This window comes from Rhinolophus ferrumequinum, chromosome 2 (genome assembly GCF_004115265.2).
Source record: "Rhinolophus ferrumequinum isolate MPI-CBG mRhiFer1 chromosome 2, mRhiFer1_v1.p, whole genome shotgun sequence".
In the NCBI taxonomy this organism is placed as follows: Eukaryota; Metazoa; Chordata; class Mammalia; order Chiroptera; family Rhinolophidae; genus Rhinolophus; species Rhinolophus ferrumequinum.
The window spans coordinates 46,074,458-46,096,962 of record NC_046285.1 but is presented as its reverse complement, the minus strand read 5'-3'; the positions used below and the strand labels follow the sequence as shown (position 1 = coordinate 46,096,962).

Sequence of the window (22,505 nt, the reverse complement as noted above, 5' to 3'; positions counted from 1 at the left end):
GAAATAAAAAAAGTAACCTATACTCCTGAATTCATCCATAACAAAGGGACAATCTAACATAACAGTATTGACTCTTTCTACAGATTTTTACTTCTAGAAAATAATACAAAATTGATCCACTGAGTAATTAGCAAACTATATAGTCTCTTTGCCAGTTTACAAATGACAAGACAAAATAACTATGCAACCCACCACTTTCAAGTTTCTCACGTTAATGCTAGACATATTGCATGTTTAGAAAATGCATGTTTTGTACATTCTGTGTTGAAAAGAAAGATCCTTAAAACTAAAGTAGTTAAAATGAAGCAAATTACATATCTTGTTGACAATTCTCTTTCACTAATGAATGACTAAGAGACTAAGTATCTATTTACTTCTTAACATGGAAAGGGTGCCCCTCTTATTTCATCTGGCTCACTCTTATTTTTTAGGTCTCAGCTGTTGCTTCCTCCAGAGGCCTTTCCCAAATCCAGATTAGATGCCCTAGCTGTGTACTCCTGATAGCACTTTACACTTACACTAACAAAGCACTTAAATATACTGTATTTAACTGTCTGCTAGTGATGGGCACAAGTAGGTGCTCAAATATTTGTTGAATGAAGGAATCAAAAGTAAAGTAGTCAGAATAGCCTCAAAGTGATGGAGACTCTTCAGATTAGGCCGCAGCTGTAAATAAGGGGTGGAGGTGGGAGCAGAAATGGGAGGGCTCTGGGTAGAATACATCCCCTTGTGAAGGAGAAAGGCTTTGCAAGAGATTCTAAAAGTAGTATGACAGTGAAACAGGAGAGTAAGACTAAGAAAGACTATATGTTGACTCACAACAATCTATTCACTTTCATAACGATACACATAATTGTTTTAAAAATTAGATGAATCAGTTTAAGAAAAAGGATACATATTTTATATTAAAAAGTTACTTAAAATAACGACTTATAAAGTGGAAAACTCTCACCTGTCATGGGGTCAAAGAGCTGATTAGCTTCTAAGTCTGTAAAAGTACTACTACAGACAGGACATTTGAAGGAAGCCCGGTTGGTGGAATCTCTCTCATCAGTTTCAATCCTCCTTCTCATGTGGTCCAGTTTGTATTTTACCACATTAACAAGAGTTCGATAATTGATAAAATAATAGTTATGGCGAGTGGTTTTCCCATCTGCAGCAGTTTCTACCCTCATTCTGCACTTGATGAACTTGTCTCCCTTTAAATTATTCAAAACTGATCGAAGTTGTTTCCGATCAAACTTGAGCAGCTCCAGCATATCCTCCTCTTTCACGCAAGGGTTCCGGATCAAGATGTCCAAGGCCAAAGCATGTTCAATGCCATAAAATCCCCGGATGACATACTTGGCCAACCTCTTCAATGCTGCTGGGACCTCGGTGAGGACATCTGGGTCTGCCATCTTTAGCAGCAAACTTGAACTTTAAATGTACTGAATTCAGAAAAAAAGAGAAGATTATCTAGGCATAATAAGGTCATAGCAATGATTTTAAATCTAGAATAATCAACCCATTAGGTAGCTACCACTATTCTTGGAGTGCCACAAACATACTCAAAACACTGTTTTAAAACACTTATACTACCTAAGCATTTAACAAGATTATCCTCTATATGACATAAAAGATTGCACCTAAAAAGATTGACATTTTCTTAAATGGTTATTTTCATGATCTACAGTGTGCTTGATTCCAAAAATTAACTTATTATTTATATCAATGATACATTGTACCAAGCACACTTTATTTCAGAAAGACACACAAAAAAGCTAAATGAAGTCTCACTATTCTTAATGCTCTAGATCTTTAGGAACGCTGGAAACCACCCCACCCCCTTCATCCCCCATATCCACCGCCAAGAAGTCTAGCAGTTAGCATATCCTTAGAGTGTCTTTATTTCTTTAGTAAATTTTTTCTACCAAGATAGATTCTAGAATGTTTTACATAGTCATGCTCTCACAATAAAATCACAATAAAATAATAAACACATAAGTAATCACCAGTTGGGGTATTTGGCGAAATTACTGTTATAAATATGAAAGAAACTAACACTTCGATCCAGACAGCTTTATCAACTTTGCAAAGTTAAATCTGATGACCAATTAAATAAACACCATACAGTCCTTAAAAAAAAAAAAAAAAGCCCAAGATGTCCCTTAAATGCTGGATCCCTTGCAGAACAAAGCAATTGCAACCGTACCCAATTTTTATGCCATGACCCAGAAAGCTGACATTTAGAAGCCCAAAATGGCATGGGCTAGACTTTCCTGTGATTGTTAAAAAGCCTAGGCTTTGGAATTCAGAGTTAGACAGTCTGTGTTTTAGTAGCTGTGTGATCCTGAACAAATCCCTTAAACCACCCCAAGCCATACTTTACGCTCTGAGAATTCAGGATAATAACAACTATTTCGATGAAGTTGTTATGATGAATAAGTGAGAACGTAAGGGGTGCACTTGTTAATAAGGATAGCTTCCATATCAATTTCATATGCCCCAAACTAAAAATGGTCAGGCTATCCACACAGACAATGTCAAATGAAATTCCCTACACCATAGGGAAATTTTAAGAGAAACATTCCATTGAACTATTTCAATAGGGAATCTTATTCTGTTATTAAAACTAGTTTCCACTGAAGCTTTTATTTAAAATCAGTGGTTATCAACCCTATCAGATTTAATACCTCTTTTTATAAGAAATATTTTTATATCCTCACTACTATATTAAAAAATATTCCCAAATAACAAATCTATACACATAGTATTTGGGGAGGAAAAATATAATGTCCTACCCGTAATAAAGAAAAAATAAAAGGAAAGTCAGTTATAATAAAATATATATTTCATATTGTAAATACTCAGGCATGACTATATACACAAGAGATACAGTAGCACCCAGATCCAAATCTATGGTCCTAGAGCCTTCCTGTTGTCCCAAGGCTCAAGGATAACAAGCAAGTACCTGGGTTCAACACCAAAGTACTATCATAGCATACTATCAGATGCATTTTGCTCTCCTTTCCAATTTGGTCTATACATCGTGCATGAATCCAGTTTTGGCTTGTTTGTTTTTTACATGCTCAACAATTGGCGGCACATAACATATGGCTTCAGAAATACCCAACAGATCAAAGAATGGCAGACAAACGTCAAAATAACCTATTTTTCCAGTATTATTTCCTACTATTGCATTCCCCTCCCTGACCTCCCATTGTATACACTCCATCTTCCGGAACCAATGGTTTTCAACTCTGGCTGTTAAGGATTATCATCTGGGGAGAATTTAAAAGTACTCACCTGGGCCCCATTCCCAGAGATTCTGTTTCAGCTGGTCTGGGAGGGTCAGATTAGGCATCATCTTATTTTAAAAGCTGTTTAGGTGACTCTACTAGAAAAAGTCCCGACCCCTGCTCCAGACTAATCTGATACCTGGCTATAGCATGTCCTGCCAATGTACACAGCATGGGAAGAACCCTGCGCCATTTACTCAGCCTGTTTCCTTTGCCTGAAACACCTTAGGGAGTCCTGAAGATTTGAGCCAGGGAGTGACATGAGGTTTCTGCAGTCCAATAGTTTTGGATTGTGAATCCCAGTTCCCCCATTTCTTAGCCAGCCTGTGACCCTGGAAAATCCTCAGTCTCAGTTTCCTCATATGTGAAAAGTGATTAACAGTGCCTTCCTCATAGAATTGATGTGTGGATTAAATGAGATAATTCATGTATAGTATGCTGCTTTCAAGGCTAACATCATAAGAGTTCCATTAAGTACTGGCATTCATAATAAGAGCCCCTATGCAGAAAAGTGACAATAATACGAGGAATGGCCTGAGGTAAGTGAAGATGGAGGATTAAGGAAGGACTAGGAGCTGTTATAATCAAACCTGAACTAAGAAAGACAGCAAAAAAATTTCAGGAATGAAACTTATTACAGAAACAAAATCAAAATGAGGATCTAGTAATATACTGGAAATGGAGTAAGAGGGAAGAAAAATTTTAAATATTTGCTTTTTAATAATAGTTTTATTGTGGTTAACTACACATAAAATTTACCAATTAACCATTTTAAGCATACGGTTCAGTGATATTATACATTCATATTACTGTGTAACTATCACCGCCATCCATCTCCATATATTTCATCTTATAAAACTGAAACACTATACCATCAAACAATATTTTATTAAACAATAACATATAGCTATTTGTTTTAAGCCAGTGTAACTAGGAAAACTACTACTATGAAAAATAGGTTAACGCCTGAATAGGAACAGGTTTGGAAGGAATTGAGGGATTCACTTTTAGTTGCCTACTTTGAGGAAATACCATGGAATAGTCCTGTGAAGATGTCCATCCAGTAGGTAGCTGCACAAATGAAATTGAAGCTCAGGAAAGAAGTCATCTTGTTCAAAATCTCTACATTGTAAAATCCTCCCTGACCAATACCTTCTCTCTTCCATCACTTGTACTTCCCCACATATGCTAAACCTCCTACTCAATCTCTGGATTCCTTAAATTACTTAGGTCAGAGGTCTCTAACTGGCAGCCTCTGCTATACTGTCTGACCCAAAGACTGTTGAAAATTTTCTGAATCAGTCGTCAACATTTTAAAATAGTGGGATCTCACATAAATCTCAATTTTCAGCTCCTCTTGAAAATTGGAACTATCTGAGGAAAAGTGAGACCATGTTCCCACATGGAAACGATAACTTGCAGCTGAAAAGCAGCTGTCACTTGGCTAGCCTCTAGAAAGTTTTAAGTGCGTGACCTCTTAGGGGAAGCCTTTTTTCCATCTTTAGCCTGAGGTTCAGTCACCTCGCAGTCTTACATACCTCCCTACCCAGCACAGACCCCCAAAGACAAGTTGCTTTTGTTTTTAAATCATATATATTCTAATCATACAATCACTGAAGAACTACTGTGTACCAAGCACAGTTGCAGAAACAAAATTTAAATGAATGCATTCTCTGTCTACCCTTGTCAGCGTCATCTCAATTCCACGTGCCACACACGCCTTCCCCACTTTCGGCCTTTGCACATGCTGTTCTCTCTGCCTAAACTTTCTTCTCCTAATAATCCTCCACAGCTCAAGTGACAGTTCCTCAAAGAGACCTTCCCAGATACGCCTTAGTAGCTTAGTATTAACCCCTTTCACAAGTTCCCATAGCTCTTTCCCAACCTTCTTCGTTACAGTGAATAACCTTGTAATTCTCCGATTATTTCTGAGACCAGGAACTCAATCTTGTTCACCACTGACTTTCCAGCATCCAGCACAGCTAGTCAAATTACTTCCATAAAACTTTCAATAGATGTCCTAAGCACGCGTTCTTCCAACATGCCCACCCGGACAGCTTCCCCCCAATTTACTTCCTCCACTGCTGCTTCCAGAGTTAGAAAAAGCTACTGGAAACCCTCTTCTTAAACTTTAAATGGTTTTAAGCAGCAGGTAACAGGATCAAATTCGCAATTTTAAGAGATTATGCTGACTGCAGAGTGTAAAATAAAAGGAGAAAGGATAGGATGGGGGGGGTAGGTCCAGTTAGATTTTTTTCAGCATACTACTACTCCAGTTGTGGAATAACTTGGATCCTACACATTTAAATGGTTTTCTCAGTTACCATATTGCATGGTACTCTCCACGCCTTCAAATATACAGCTGCATACCACCGCGAACTCTGGACCCAGCGGCCCTCCACGAGCCGGGTTCAATAACGTGCGCTCCTCCCCACTGCGAGACCCCACATTTCCTCGGACTCTGCCAGCTGAGTCCAGGGGCCACACTCGGCGCAGCCAAGCCCGTCCTACCCGAGGTCGCACACGGGACGCTCCGGGGTCAATGGTTCTTTGGAGGACCAAGTCAAGAGAGTAGCTAAGGGGAGGAGGGTGGCTAAGGGCCAGGAGCGAAAAGGAAGAGAAACCCTGAAATGCGACTCCGGGCCAGGGAACCGAGAACAAGAAACAGGGAACAAGGTTTACCAAAGCGAATCCTCGAACACTCCCACTACAGCTTCCCTCAGCGCCTCAACTACCGGCTTAAACGTGTCACGCCACTCGAGCGACAAAGAAAACGCTTTATTCCTGCGACCAGCTTTGGAAACCACCCGCTTCTTTTAACCAGGCCGGCCAATCAGCACAGTGAAGCCTTCAATCAAGATGGTCATTCTCTGATTGGTCAATGAAATTGAGGGCTCGGCCCTCCATGCCCAGCTCTGATTGGCCTACAACCCGGAACTGGTATTAACCCCAGGAAGGCAATGGCAAGATGGCGTCCCTGGATCGGGTGAAAGTACTGGTGTTGGGAGACTCAGGTGAGCTGCTTAACCCACCTCTGGGGCTCCCGACACTTTTGAGTTATCCGATAACTACTACTCCCCTTCCCCCCCGCCCCGCAAACTAACTGACTCCGATCCGTGGCTGAAATCCCTCCCAAGGCGTAATGACTACACTTCCCAGAGGACTTTGCTCTGTTTGACGGAGCGGTGGCGTCGCGCGGATGGGGGTCGTGGAGTCCCGGCCCTTCTCGGCCTTCGCGTCTTTCAACGTCAATCTCCTGGGCGATCGTAGCCTAGTGTATATTGTCAGTTCCTTTTATTTAAAAGATATGCAGACATTGAGCATTGTATTGGGCGCCGGGCTAAGACAGAAGTTAGGACTGTGCCTTCAAGAGTTTGTTTATTAAGGAAGTCAAACGTGCACTTAAAAAAAAAAAAGACTCTTCTAAGTGCTTTGCATATATTAACTCACTTAATCCCGAGATCAACCCTATCACACCATTTCACAGATGACAAAAAGTGAAGCAGAGAGATATAAATGACAGAACCGGTTTGAACCCAGAGGCCACGTACTTAAACACTAAACTATATTATGAAATGAAATATCGAGTGGTAGTCCTGTTTTACTCTCTACTGGGCTTCTTGATTTCTTTGTTCTCTTTGATGTTAATTGAAAACCTGTTAGGTGCTAGATTGTAAGAAATAGAGACATTAAGGTAAGGGCCATATTATGTAGTAGCTAGGACTTAATGCTGAGCCCAGTTTTGTCCTAATGTTAAAATTCTTCTTTTGACACCTTGGACATTTGAGAACTAGAATTGAATTCTGCATTCCCTCTTCTCACCTTACTATCCTTTCTCACCATAGCCTCCACTCCTGTGCTCCTTTAGAACTTGGAATAAATGCTAACCTTTCAGTTCATAGATGTGCTTTTCTGGAGTTGACCTTTGAAAGTGTGTTGTGAGCAAAGACATTGTGCCAGATGCTTAGAGATAGAGAGCACTTACCCCAGAGCTTGAAAACTACCTTTACGGCACTAAAGAACATTGTCTGATTGAGGAGGAGGTTGAGAACATTTTCACATTGCCCAAAGATTATTTACATTACAAAATATTTTACAGAAAGCATTATTTAAAATTCTCGTTAAGTTGCATTATGAAATTCTATGAATAAAATACAGTTCTCTAGCTTGAAGTGGTGCTGAAGTTAATTTAATAAAATCACTCAGTTTTACAGTTGAAGAAAGTAATAGTGTAGACGTCTAAAGGGATTTGGTAAGAGTATCACCAAGTAGGACTTAGAACTGGAATACAGAGCTAACACATCATATTTGAAGTGGATGTTCTCTCTTTTTTATAATTCCCTTTTCTGTTGCCTCTAATAATCCTTTCTTTCATGTTACATATTATTGGAACTAGTCAATTTTTTTTTTTCTAAAACTTAAGTGGCTACTACATAGCCGGCACTGTTTTAGGTGCTGGGGTTATAACTGTGGAATCAATGTGTTACATATCAGAGTTGAATTGACTGCTGCATTAAATGTGGAAAAGTGATCAGGCAATTAATAAGCTTTTTTTTTCATTATAATTTAGTTGTAAAAGAGAAGACACAGCCATATCCATCGGAAAGTGATTGATCTTGTCACACATTCACTAATGTTAGATTATGTGTACAAAGTCAATTGCCTTTTTATCAGTTCTCTTTTAACAGTGATTTGCTATCTGCCAGGTTAGAATATACTTTTTACACTTCGTCTGCCTTTGTATTCAAACTTCAAAGTTTACCTTTGAACAAAGACTTATTTCCCTCATGAAATCTTAAGGATTTCACAAATATATAAAAGAATGACTTGGGATTTAGAGATTTGTCTTGTATCCCATAGAGATATTTGATAATTCAGTAAGGAATCCTGAAAGTCTCACTAAAATGCATGTACCAACTTCTCTTTGTTCCTTCAGCGATAATGGATGAGCTTAGTACATTACCAACAACTATATTTGGAGTAGTATTTATGTAATTATATTGGGCCTTTTACCCCCCAGCAAATCAATGCATTTTTAAATCTATTATAATTTAGTTCTAATGGTGAAAATAGAATCAGAACCTCCCACAATTCTTAAAGAAATGAATAGTTAACCATTATTTCTGTTACTTCAATTTTTCTTACTGTTTCGAGTTCATCCAGTGTTAACTAACTCTTACCACTCAAAGCAGTTAATTCATGGAGAGTTATACAATGTTACTGCATGAAGATGCTTACTCTGACACAGTTAAGCTTAACTAGAAGCTCAAGCCTTGCACCAGGCTGATAACTAAATGCCTGGATATATACCTCCAATATACATAAACAAACTTACATGCAAACACAAAAGTCAACAATATGCCCTAAAGATCACAGAGGTAATGTAATAAATACAGAGACAAAACTATGTTTGTGTACACAAAAATCTTAAATGTCTGTTTCCAAAAAAAATAAATAAATAAAAAATAAAAGGGAAATCTGGGGAAATATTAGGTTGGTGCAAAAGTAATTGCAGTTTACAAGATTGAAAATAATTGCAAAAACCGCAATTACTTTTGCACCAACCCAATTACATGAGACCGCTAATACATAAAGAGGCCATGTAAATTGATAACACTAAAACCCAGTAGATAAGTAGATAGATAATTCGTAAGAGAGGAAAGATAACTGATTAGCAAAGATGATCATAATGTGTATCTTTACCAAGGGGTAAAGAAATGCAGACTAAAGCAAGATGTCACTTTTTTTCCTCTTATCAAATTAATAAAGATGAAAAAAACAAATAGATGATATTGTTGAGATGCAACAAGACCTTGCTGTTTATAGAGTTCATCCAGTGATGCAGGCTGATGGCAGAGTAACCAGATGAAAGTTGTCAGTATATATCAAGAACTTTAAATGTTTATTTCCTTTTACATATTAATTTCACTTCTGGGAAGGTATACTATGGAAATAATTTTAATTTTAAACAAGTTTAAACAGAAATATTTTCTTAGCATAGTGAAAATTTCGGAACCCCTTAAGTATTGAATAATGAGGGAATGGTTAAATTGGAGACATTTAACATGTTTAGGAAGATTCTGTAATAACATGGAAAATTTTAGTCACTAAATAAATACTAATTAAGGCCCTATTCTGAGTACTAGAAATTTAAAAAAAAAAAAAAGATGAGTAAAACCCAGTGCCAATCGTCAAGAAAATTAAAACTAAACAGAGTGAATAAAACCTATAAACTAGTGTAATAATCTATTTTAAGTGTTCTATAGAAAAATGTAGAAAGTACAGTGGAGACCCTGAGGATGGTGGATGATGTGCTTAGTTCTACCTGTGTGGAGTCAGAAAAGATTTTATAACTAGAGTGATGCTGAGTCTTGACAGATTAATTCAGCAGGCCAATGGAGGAGAAATGGAGGAGGGGGATGGGTAGAATATTCCAGACAGAACCAGCTGTGAAAACAAAAGCTTATGTTTTATTATTTTTTAAGTACACTGTATATATTCACAATAACAACCTGCTTATAGAAAAACCCTGCTTATGAATAAGTATGGATAATGCCAGGTGAGTACTAAGCTAGTCAGGGAAATCATTTCTTCAATTATATAAATGTCTAACCACTATGCTGTACATTTGAAATTAATATAAAATAATATTGAATATCAACTGTAATTGAAAAATTTTTAAAGGGGAGAAAAGAGGAAGGAGAATAAGAGGTCCAGATTTTCAGGTATAAAACAAATAAGTCATGGGGATGTAATGTACAGCATGAGGAATATAGTCAATAATATCGTGATAGCTTAGTATAGTGTCAGATGGTTGCTGGATTTATCAGAGTGATTACTTCGTTAGGTATATAAATGTTGAATAACTGTGGTGTACACCTGAAACTAATATAATATTGTATGTTAGCTATATTTTTAATAAAAATATTTTTAAAAACAAATAATATAAACAGGAAAAAAGAAAAACCGTGCTTATGGAATTAAATAAACCTTTATGTTGACAATAGTGCTCGTCAGGTGATTTTTCCCTTTTTTAAAAATACTTTCTGGATTGTCTGTAAATGTAACTTTATAATAAAAAGTAAACGTAAGTGATAAGGAGGAGAGTTCTCTTTTTCCAAAGGGTAAAGCTAGGCCATGTGGTTAGCTTCCTTTTAAAAATCACTGTCTGAGAGAATTGGGGTATCTAAATATGGAACTGTGAAATGGTGAGTCGCGGTCAGTGACTTCGTTCAAGCAGTCTCGAAGGCCGTCTAACAAGGTGCTATGGAAAGGTTCTCTCCACTGGTGTCAAGATAGAGGATGACCTCTGAGATTTGTTGATATGCTACAGTCTTAAAATAGGCAAAATAGATGAAATCGTTCAAAAGGAAAGGGATTCGTTCATATGAAATTGCCCTAGACCAGTAGTTCTCAAAGGGAAGCCCCTGGACCAGTCGCACCAGCACGACCAGGGAGTGTTAGAAGTACAAAATCTTTGAGCTCCACGACAGACCTGCTGAATCAGAAACTAGGGGCAGGACCAAGCATTCTGGTTTTAACAAGCCCTCCGTGATTGTGATGCACGGTTCTTGAGAACCATTTTCCTTAACCATCTATTTATTAATAAAGCTTATTAAATGGTTGGTATGGTGTGGACACCTTTTAAACAACCATGCTTTACATACCGTTATGGCATATTTTCAGTCATACTTTTGCCATAATAGATTTCAGCATGTCTCTTGTATCAGTAGAGTGTTTTTGTTTTTTGTTTTCTCTTTTACAGGTGTTGGAAAATCTTCACTAGTTCATCTTCTGTGCCAAAATCAAGTGCTGGGAAATCCATCGTGGACTGTGGGCTGCTCAGTAGATGTCAGAGTATGTTTCCTATATTTAAGATTTTTAGTAGTCATATTAAAGATAACTCATTCAAACTATATAATCAAATTACAGTACCGTGGTCAAGACTAATTAATGATATTATAATAGCTGGGCTTTATTAATCACCTACTCTGTGCTACGCGTTATGCCAAATGCTTTACGTGTCTTTGCTTATTTGATCTTTTTTAAACTGAGATATAGCTGCAGAAACTAAGGCATACAGAAGTAAAGTGACTTGACCAAATTCACTCAGTGCATAACTAGCAGAGTCAAGATTTGATCCCCATTAGTCTGATTCCAGAGACTTCAGTTTTAATTACGATGCTATATATCTAGAATTCACTTTACATGCTCCATAAATAATTCTGCCTAAGCCTTTGTCACTAAGGCATCCAACTTTTGCCTAGAAATTTATTAAAAAGGCAAAAGCTTCTGGAGCCTTATGTCTAGGTGCTCTGTTCTACCTTGTATTTAGGAAACAGGTGCAGTTTCCACTGATTTAAGTATCTTCCCAGATATTGTTAGTGTTTGCTAATTCCAGCTAGTCCTGTCCAAGTGTCTCTTCTGCTGGCATACCTCTCTCCATTGAGTTAAGAAATAAATAGGGCAGGACTGGTGGTTGGCTAGATTGACAGTCATTTTTCTTCAGTTCTTTGAAGCTATTGTTCCACAGCCTGTGACTTATATTACTGCTAATTAGAAATCTTTTGTCAGCCTAGCACTCGCTTGCTTTCTCTGTCAGCCCTTCCCTCTCTCTCTGAAATTCTAGCTCTCTGATTCTGTCTCTTTCTCTTCTCTCTCTTGATTTGTTCATCTTTTTCTCTTTGTCGTCTTCTTTGCATCTTCAAGAAACAGAAAACAAGTCTGTGTCCTACTTTGTAATTTCTTTAACTTGATGTTCCATAAATGAAAGTATCTATATACATTTAAATAACACATAATTCCAGTACTCCTGATAAGAAAACTAGAGGCCTATTACTATGTTTCCCCGAAAATAAGACCTAGCTGGACTATCAGGTCTAATGCATTTTTTGGAGCAAAAATTACTATAAGACCCGGTCTTACATAATATAGTATAAGACCGGGTCTTACAGTAATTTTTGCTCTAAAAGACGCATTAGAGCTGATGGTGTGGCTAGGTCTTATTTTCGGGGAAACACAGTAACAAGTACTCCATCTTTGCAAACAGCTGGTTTAGAGACTGATTTGGCCTCGGTGCAAAAAGCATCTTTTGAGGAACTATTTCCAAATGTCAGTAACTATGTTAAGTGAAATTGTTCGTGTATCAAGTTTGCAAGAAAATTCTTCAAGTGAGTTTCCTTCAAATACATCAGAAATATTATGTATCATTAGGGCATCACCAGGAACTAGACAAATGAAAAGTAAAGGTGTTATTGTAAAGAAGAAGAAATATTCTCTACCTAAAGATAGTCTTCAAGGTATTGAGTATGAATGCAGAACCTACTTTTTGAAAGATACAAAACATGTTTTTATTATAAATTCTTTATGTACACAGGAAGTTCAGTTATAAAGTGTATTCTGAGAGTTCTTGGACAAAGGGGAAATAGTAAAATGAAAAGTTTGGTCAGGTTTCAGAACTGGATTAGAATAATTTTTTGCAAGTCCAAAAAAAAAAACCAACTCTTCTATCAGCCTAATTATTACTTTTTTTTTAAGTAACAAAATTTATGGTTACACTGTGGTTAGAACCCAACTTTATTGTTTTTATTCCCCCCCCCCCCCCGTTTCTTCCGCTTCCCCCCACCCACTCCAGTTCAAGCTGTTGTTTCTCAGTCTAGTTGTGTAGGACACAGCTCTCTGGCTCACGCTGGTATTATGAGCCTTGCGCTGAGCCACCGGGTCATCCAACTTTACTGTTAAAACCATTTTTCTATTTACAGAATATATATAAATCTCATCAAAAAGATACATTCCTTCATTTAATCAAGGTAAATGGCCTCATTAAACAAAAATAAAGACTAAACATCACATATATTTAAACAGAAATACAGCTTCATTAAAAGTTTATGAATATAGACAAAAATGTTACATTAACGAGGCTGTTTTTTTTTAATTTTCAAGGTAATTTCTTCTCTCCAATTGCTTTTAAGATTTTTTTTTAATCTTTAATGTTCTGTAGTTTTGCTAACCTGTGTCTAGATATGGATTAGTTTTTAGTCATCCTATGCAGAAGTTGTGCTTCTCATGTCTGTTTTCATTTTTCAAAATTTTTAGCCATTATCTATTTGTCTTCTTTCATTCTCACTATCCTTTCCTTTTGAACTTCTATGAGATTTTTGTCCTCTGTGCCTTTTAATTGCACTTTTATGATTTCTTTATTTCTCTTTGGTGTATTCTGGATGATGTACTCCTAGCTACCTTCCAGTTAACTAAGTCTAATCTTTTTAATATATCCACTCAGTTTTTCATCAGTAATTATAATTTTTAGGTGTTCTGATTCTTTTTCAAAGGTCAAAAATTTTCAAAATATCCGATCTTTATAGTTTTACTTCTTTTTCTTTTTACCTTTTTCTGTTTATTTTATTTATTTGTTGATTTATTTTTAAGGAGGGCGCAGCTCCCAGTGGCCCATGCAGGGATCGAACCAGCAACATTGGTGTTATTAGTACCACACTCTAACCAATGGAGCTAACTGGATACCCCCTGTATTTACTTTTTAATCATTTTAAACATACTGTTTAAATATACTATTTTATGGTTTCCTTTTTGGATTCTATTTTTTTTCTGGGTGAGTGGTAGGTATCCTACTTGGTGTATATGTTGACTCTACCTCATGAAAATGTATCCTTTTGTATGGTTTGTAATGCTTTGAAGATGCTCTTCAGCAGGATTGTTTTTCCTCTTTGTGGAAGTCCTGTATGCTGTGCCTTTTCATTTCTGTTGCTGCCAGAGCCCTAGGGATTTCAGTGGTCCTTGTAATTTCTCAGCTAGGTATTTCCATGCCATCTAGCTCATGTAAATTCCCCTAATATCCTATTGTAGCATGGACCTGTGGTTTCCTTTTTTTGTGGACCTTTTATCTACTGTCTACCACTCCTACCTGAGGTCTCTGATGGAAAGTTTTTTCTGCTTTGCTGAGCCAGTGGATAGAGTTTTTCCTACACTTTTTCACTGAATGGACAGCTTACCAAGGGTCCAGATTTCATGAAGGGAACTACAGTCTGTTCCTTGTCACTCACCCACATATAAAAGCTGGAAAACATATCTCTATTCCTGGATGGGCACTAAATCTGCAGACCAGCCCCTGAAGCTAAATCTGAATCTAGGTCAGTTCCCACTTCTCACTCTGGTTTTAAGTTCTTCATTTCTATCTTCTGGGGATTTCCCATTCTTTCTTTTGAGCTTGTCCTCTATTTTGTTAAAAATATCTTTATGGCATTTCTATGCATTTCAAGTCAGAGGGGACCCATTTGTCATTTCAGCCTACCAAATTCTTAGATATGGAAGAAAAACAAATTCTAGGTAATGAGTTCAATGGCAACTTTATTTAAGTTTGGGGGACCCAATAGCAAGTTCTGCACAGAATTTCCCTTTGGACTTTTCTAGCTCCCTTTCTGTGAGATGCCATATTAGAAAGAAACTTATATTCAAACTCCTACTACTTGGGTCAATCCCCATATTGCATTTTGTTTCTTAAAGAGTGACCTTAGACTAATAAATCACTTTACTTCTCTGAGCCTTAGTATATCATCTGCAAAGCAGAGGTAAGTAATGCCTGCTTTATCTAGCCTACGGGTTTGTAGGGAGGATCAGAGAAGCTTGAGATGCGAATTTAAAGTATAGTGCTTTACAATTTAGAGTTGAACTTCACTTCAATTTTCTCCGCCTGCCCCCATCCTGCCCCTTTCATCCCCATCCAGAGCTCTGTCTGCTCATTTGCATGTAATTTATCGTTTGGCTTTTTTTCTTCTTATTACTGAATTGGCTAAATCACCAGCACAGTGTTGAATAGAAGTGATACAATGGGCTTCCTTGTCTCATTCCCAATCTCGGGAAATTTTCAGTGTAATACCCATAAGTATGGTGTTTTTTTGTAGGATTTTTTTGTAGATATGCTTTATCAAATTAAAGAAGTTCCCCTCTATTCCTGTTTTGATGGAAATTTGTATCATGAAGTGATGTTGAATTTTATCAGTTGCTTTTTCATGATAATCATAATGTTCCATCTCTCTTTTGTTACTGTGGTAAATTATGTTGATCGATTTTTAAATGTTAAACCAACTTTGCATTCTTGGAATAAATCCAACTTGGTCTTGATGTATTGGACTTTTCGTATTTCACTAGATTCAGTTTGCTAATATTTTTTCAAATATTTGCATCTAAATTTATGAGAAATATTGCCCTATCGTTTTCCTTTCTTATAATCTCCTTGTGAAGTTTTGGTATCAGGATTATGCTAGCCTGATAAAATGAGTTGGGAATTGTTATTTATGTATTTATTCTCTGGAAGAGTTTATATAAGATTGGTGTTATTTCTTTCTTTAAATATTTGACAGAATTCACAGGTGAAACCATCTGGGGCTGAAATTTCTTTGTGGGAAGTTTTTAAATAACATTCAAGAAAGTATGAAAATGACTATATTCTTCTTGTGTCAATTTTGGTAACTTATGTTTTGGAAAGAATTTGTCCACTTCACAAGTTGTCAAAAAATTTGTTTTCACATCCTCTGTTGTCTTTGAATGTATGTAGGATCTGTAGTAATATTAGTTTTCTCATATAGCTGTTCTCTATTTTCTTGCTCAGTCTTGCCAGAGGTCTATCAAGGACCAGTTTTTGGCTTTGTTCATTTTCTCTGTTATATACTTGTTTTCTACTTCATTAATTTCTGCTTTTTCCTTTATTATGTCCATACTTTCTTTGGGTTTAATCTGTTGTCCTTTTTCTAACTTCTTGAAATGAGTAGTTGTTTCATTGATTTTTTTTTTCAGGCTTCCTTTTAGAGCTCTAAGTCTCTAAATTTTTAACTAGGCACAGCTTTAGCTACACCTCTGAAATTTTGTTCATAATCATTCAGTTTAAAATAATTTCCATTATTTAAATTATCTAAAGTTAAATAAATTGTTCCTCAGTTGAACAGCTACATTTCAACTGCTCAGTAGTCACATGTTGCTAGTGGTTACTATATTGGACATTTTCATCATCACAGTAAGTTCTGTGTGACAGCACTGATATAGAAAATTAGTATTATAGCAGCTCAAGAGAGAAAATGAGGTGCTTGTGAAGAGTGGAAAATCTATACTGGGCGTTAATGATTGAATGGTGGCCTGGGCAATGGATGAATTGACTATTCCCCACGAAGGGGGACATATGTTATAGGTGAAAGAGTAGGAAATGGTAATAAATTCAGTTCTGGACATGATTAAGGGCCATATCTGAGTTATTCAACTGACTCTGTCCAGAAGAATTTGAAAATGAGGTTCTGAAGCTCGAGAGAATTTTGAGTTGGAATCATCTGTACAGAGATAATCCTGAACCATGAGAGCTGATGAGGTTTTCAGGAAAAGAAAATTTAGAAACAGAAGAGCTGATGAAGAACTTTGGGTTACATTTGGAGAGTTGAAGGTGAAAGAGGGGTCAGAGAAAGTCTGATCGAAAGGTAGAGAAAGCCAAGATGATGATGTACACAAGAGCAAAGAGAGATGAGAATTTCATGAAGGAGGGATTGATTTTTCATATGAAATAGTGTAGAGATATAAGGACTGAGAGAGGGGAAAAAATTGAATTTGGTGATGATGAAGTCAGTGCTGACCTTTGAAACTGCAATGGAATGTTAGTGGCAGAAACCAGATGATGTGAGTCGGCAGAAATGAAATAGAGACAAAGGTTTAAATCAATGAAAGTTTAGAGGTTAAATAAAGGAGTGAATGGGTACAGAATAGAAGGGAAAAGGTGGAGGATTTAAAAAAAAAAAATAGGGGAAATGAGCCTGGCTAAAGGCAAAACAAGATTGCTGGAAAGGTAGAAGCAATTAGGAGTAACCTTTATACTATGCAATCATTAATTTGTTCATTCAATACTATACCTACTGGGTATCAGACACTGGATATATTTTTAAGGCAAAAGCAGCAGGATTTGCTGACATATACATAGTATGAAAGGAGTTAAGGATGACTGTTAACGGTTTTGGCCCTTCAAAGGCCAAACTGGAAAGACAGAATTGCCTTTTCCTTTTTGAGACAAGGAAAACTAGAAGAATAGGTTTGGGAGGAAGAGTGGGAAATTATTTTCAGATGTGAAATTTGAGATACTTGTTAGATATCCAAATTGTAGTCTGGTGGATACTGGTAGTCTGAAGTTCAAGGAAATGGTCCAGGATAGCTATAAATTTGGAATTCAACAACATAAGGATGACATTTAAAATCGTAAGATTATCTGAAATTGCCGGGAGAGCAAGTGTTAACAGAGAAGAAAAGAGATCCAAGAACTAACCTTAGGACACTCCAACAACTAGAGGTTAGAGAGATAAGGACAACCCAAATGGAGACTGAAAAGGATTAGCCAGGGTGGTGGGAAGAAAACCAGAAGAGTGTGATACCGTGGAAGCTAAGTGAAGAAAGTATTGCAAAGCAGAGGAGTGATTAGTTGTGTCAAATAGTAGAATAAGATGAAAACCGTTTACTTACCACTGGATTTAGCCAAGTAGAGGCCATTGGTGACCTTGATGAAGAATAATTCAGTAGGGTAATTGGGGCAAAAGTGTGACAGGAATGAGTTCAAAGGAGAATGTAAGGAAAAGAATTAGGGACAGTTGCGAATAGACAACTCTTTTGAGGGCTTTTGCTGTAAAAAGGAACAGAGAAGCAGCATGGTCTCTGGAGGAGGTATGTGAGATCAAGAGGAGGTTATTTTTTTCTAAGATGGGAAAAATTATGGCATGTTTTATGCTGGTGGGAATTATCCAACTGAGAGGGAAAAAGTGATGATAAAAAGGAGAGAGGAGAGAGAGGAACTACATCTTTGATAATAAAGAGGAGATGGGATTTCACGCACAAGAGGCGGGATTTGGCCTTAGGGACACAGGCGCCTGTCTATAATAGCTGGAGGGAAAGTAGATTATATGGACACAGATGCAGGGAGGTGGATAGATATGGGAAGAATGGGTTGTAGAAGTTCTCTTCTGGTTTCTTCTGTCTGGGAAGCAAGGTTACTGGCTATGTTTGAGGATAGGACGAGATATTGGAAATTTGAAAAAGAGGAGAAAGTATGAAATAGTTATCTAGGAGAGAAAAAGAGGAAATGGATTATGGAACTGATTGAAGGACAACTCCTAAGATACAGTTGAATGTAAAATGAATCCAGTCAGGTTGAATGCGTGTTTTTTTGACCTTCACATTCAGCTAGCTAGGTTATAGACATGGGATCAGGAAAAAGGTGGATATAATCAGGGTTGAAATTGTGTCAAGTGAATACAGTGTGAGAGAGGGGTAAAAGAGTGACTAAAATGACAAATCATGGAATTTATGCTTAGTTAGGAAGGGAGAAATTGGAAGTGGAAGCGGGAGCCATGAAAGGTACTAGGATCAATTAACTACAATAGGGTCTTATGGAGTCAAAGATTATTAGAGTTGGAGTGTTAGAGGGAGGTGGGGATCAGAAAGTCAGAGGGTGAGATGCTGATGTGGAATAGCCAATGCTTTAAACGGGAATGAGGGCGCTTACCAATTTTCTAAGTGGCTATAATAATTATTTTGATATGGATTGATTTGTTAGGTCCATGACTACAAAGAAGGAACCCCAGAAGAGAAGACCTACTATATAGAATTATGGGATGTTGGAGGCTCTGTGGGCAGTGCCAGCAGTGTGAAAAGCACAAGAGCAGTATTCTACAACTCTATAAATGGTAAAGCCTTTTTTATTTCTACCATTTATTAATGATCTAAGAGTACAGATCATTTGATATGGAATGCTGTGAAATGCTGTGGGACTCATCTTAATTTAAGAAAGATCTAATTACTCACAACTCTTAAGTTAAACCTGCGTATTACATTCCAGTTTGTGTTTCTGGATTCTAACCATATAGTTCAAAACATTGAAATAAACTTGACATAAAACATGGAACTTTTCAAAACATTGTCCCCTGAAAGTGCCACTTCTCCCATCAGTTGAGTAAACACAATAGAACTCTTTTGAGTAAATACAATAGAATTAGGAATCCCATAGTCTAAGCCAGATGTCACAAAGATAACAGAGTTTCCTTTCATCTGCCCCTTAGACAGAGTCCTACATAATACATTATAAAGAGCTGCCCAAGGGTGTTTTTCGGGGTGCAGAAATTTCATCCAGTTATGGATATTCAAATACCTGAAGCAGATTTCCAGATGGAGGCACGTAATAGAGGACGTAATTACAAGTCATACATGCCTACTCTATCAAGAGACTGACTAAACCCCTGACACTTGTGATTTACCTGTAGAGTTTATCTTCTCTTTTTTAACCTTTTTTTATTGTGAAATGTAGTCTCAATTGATGTACCAAAAGATTTAGCATCTCACCCCTTCCCTCCTGGTATATGCTTAGCTATTAATAGGACCTCATTTATACTATGCTTAGATTTCATTAAATATTAGATAAGCATTGCAATTATTGAGTACCTTCTTCATTGCTTATGTTCTTCTTTCAATATCTTATCTTCCCATATCACTAGCTATTATAGATACTATAAAGAGAAGCAGAGAAGGTTCCTGCCATTGGATACATACTATAGAATACAGTGACTTATGTTAGTTCAGACCTATGTCCCACTGAGCTCAGAATTCTATCTGAAAGTGTCCCAATATAATTGAAGCAACAAAACATTCATAAATGAAACAAAACACAGTTATAAGATGGTGATATTAATACAAGACATTGTCATGCAAGAAAGTACATGACAACGGCATATATTAATAGAATGTATTATAAATGAGAAAAACAGTAAGATAAGACTGATATAGTGTTACGCGGCTTCTTAGAGAAAAGGAGAGAAAGAAAAGAAGCCTGGTTTAGACTTAGAATCAAGTGATTATATCAGCCAAATGACTTGTCAAAGTTGATATAAATCTGTTCTGGTAAAGAGAATTTTGCATATGTAACACTTTTGAACTTTTGTTTAGATCTTTTTGAGAAAGAATTAAGAGCAAAATAAATATAAAGATAAAGATTAAATTATAAATAATAATAAAGTTAAAGACCATTCAAATCCTAGAAACTTTATGGAATTCTGAGTCATAAATGTATTAAGTACTAAAGAAGAAATCCATCTAAATCCATTTACTTATCTTTTCTATACTTATTAATTGGTGATTTGTCTCTTCCTTGAATATTACTGAAATAATTGCATATATTCTGTGTTAGTGTTACAGATAAGACTGAGGTATATTTCTGTTTCTTTAAGTTTTTAAAAATCCCTGTTATATAAACAGTTTTCTATGTTGTTTTCACCCTAACTCTGGAACATTTCTCTTGGTAGAAGTACTCAAGGTTCTTTACTCGTCTACCATCCTTAGTTCCCTAAGAAACAGCGTAAGGATCACTCCATTCAAATGCACAGTCTTTATTCTTAGCAATAACTTTTCTTCCCTCAGTAACCTACCTTCTTTCCACTGTGATGAACTAGGCTGGTTCCTATGAAGGAAACCTATGAAGTGTCTCTACCTCTCTCTTAAGATTAGAACTTATTCTGATCAATTATCACCTGCCTTCTTTCTTCTGGGCCCCACTGTGGCCCTCCTAGCTCATAGTCTACAAAAGCAAGAACACTCAGCCCAAATGAAAGAGGGAGAATAAGGAAAAGAGGGCTGAAATGTCCTTAAAAGTTCAAAAGTCTTAAATAGAGATCCTCAAAAAATAAACTCCTCCCAACCCATCTAATAGCTCATCTAGGTCTTTATAATCCTTTCACTCTCTCAACCAAAAGTCTTACCCATAGTTTTGTGATCTTTTTACTTGTGATGTAGGGAGCGGAGAAAATATCTGCCACTCCGCTTCCCTAAAGTGAGACTTTAGTCTGCTTTTCTTCAGTCGTTTACTGTCAGATTACCTGAGTTCAAATTCTGGCTATTCCATTTACCATGTGACCTTTGGCAAGCTACTCAAGGTCTCTGAGCCTCAGTTTCCACATTTGTAGAATGATGGTAATTCTTACCTCATAGTACTATTCTAAAAATCAAATTAGATAGCACATGTACAGTACATACGTGCAGCCAGTACTCTGAGCATGTAAGTGATGAATAAATATTAGCTATATTCTTTAATGGTAGCTCTTTATTCCTTTTGAAAAACTTATCCTCTATCATGTGTCCTTGATGCCTAATAGAATACCTCATTGAGGAAGGTAGAGTGAGTGCTGTTGGATATGGGGGCAATTGTCAGATCTCTATGTATTCCAGGTGCTGGGAGAGATACAGATCTATCTGTGCCAGCTTGAACAAGTCAACTGTAATGTATACGAGCACCTTTGTTGCACAAATGTTTATTACAAACTAGAGGAGCCAAGTAATTCTAACTCTTCTGGCCTTTTTCAAATTGACTTTTCTTACATCTTGAAGATGGAGGAATCATCAGTTTTATGTCTTCTTTCCACAGTAGAATCTGGGTAATATACAAAAAGGTTGGGGGATTGAAAGTCTGTAGTCTTTTCACCACAAGATACCCTAAATTCCACTAGGCATTAAAGCTTTTCCTGTTTTTTGTCTATATCTTATTGTAATAATTACCTGCTTTACCTTTCTTTCTAGGATCTTAACTGATTCTGTTTAATCATATTTCTGAGCCTCATTACATTTTATTATTTTTCTCAATCTCTCAAAAGTCCATCTATTTTCTACTATTCATATTTCTCCACTATCTCTTCCTACCCCCTCTAGTGGCATATATATTTTGCTCTTTTAAATCTCTCAAAGAACTAAAAAATTAGACATTTGAGTGGATTAGGCAGGCCCAAGTGATCCACAGGAAAACATTTTGTCAGCTAAAGAATAACAATTGTATCAAATTAAGTCAATACTCTTTTAATACATTTTATCACTTAATTTTTTCGTGAGTATAAGCATTATGTGTATATGTGATATTTATGACAGTACTATGTATGCACAGTGCAAAAACAAACTTTTTGAATGCATGGGATTTCTTATATATTTGAAGTAGTCTTGATTCTTTTTTTTTTTTTTTTTTTTTGATGGGGTGGTTCTGCAATTAGGGCCAGGCAGAATTAGACACACGTTAAGTGTTGAATGAAGAAAACAAGAAAAGACATTCTAAAAGTTTAATGGCACTTTGTCAGCCCTTGGAGAACTTAAAAAAAAAAAAGTTAGACTGACAAAGAAAATTTGGTAGTTCATTTGTAAACAATTATTTGTAAGAAT

General features: G+C 36.6%; 2 protein-coding genes across 9 annotated transcripts in view; one reads left to right on the top strand and one right to left on the bottom strand.

The window, feature by feature from the left end:
• Positions 1-6,092, bottom strand: part of GTF2E1 (general transcription factor IIE subunit 1) — a 36,325-nt gene extending 30,233 nt beyond the window's left edge. Inside the window, exons 1-4 of one of the 8 annotated variants that reach the window (XM_033129828.1) lie at positions 5,964-6,084; positions 4,301-4,352; positions 3,289-3,324; positions 953-1,430 (exon numbers count right to left, since the gene is read on the bottom strand). In XM_033129828.1, the coding sequence (XP_032985719.1) occupies positions 953-1,400 (448 nt within the window). In that variant the 5' untranslated portion in view covers positions 1,401-1,430; positions 3,289-3,324; positions 4,301-4,352; positions 5,964-6,084. The other 7 variants (XM_033129812.1, XM_033129820.1, XM_033129802.1 and 4 more) reach the window with 7 other exon arrangements.
• A 54-nt stretch (positions 6,093-6,146) lies between these two features.
• The window catches only part of RABL3 (RAB, member of RAS oncogene family like 3), a 28,405-nt gene continuing 12,046 nt past the window's right edge, over positions 6,147-22,505 (top strand). The window contains exons 1-3 of the mRNA XM_033129866.1: positions 6,147-6,295; positions 11,047-11,138; positions 18,874-19,003. Of these exons, the coding sequence (XP_032985757.1) occupies positions 6,250-6,295; positions 11,047-11,138; positions 18,874-19,003 (268 nt within the window). The 5' untranslated portion in view covers positions 6,147-6,249. The remainder of the gene's footprint in view (positions 6,296-11,046; positions 11,139-18,873; positions 19,004-22,505) is intronic.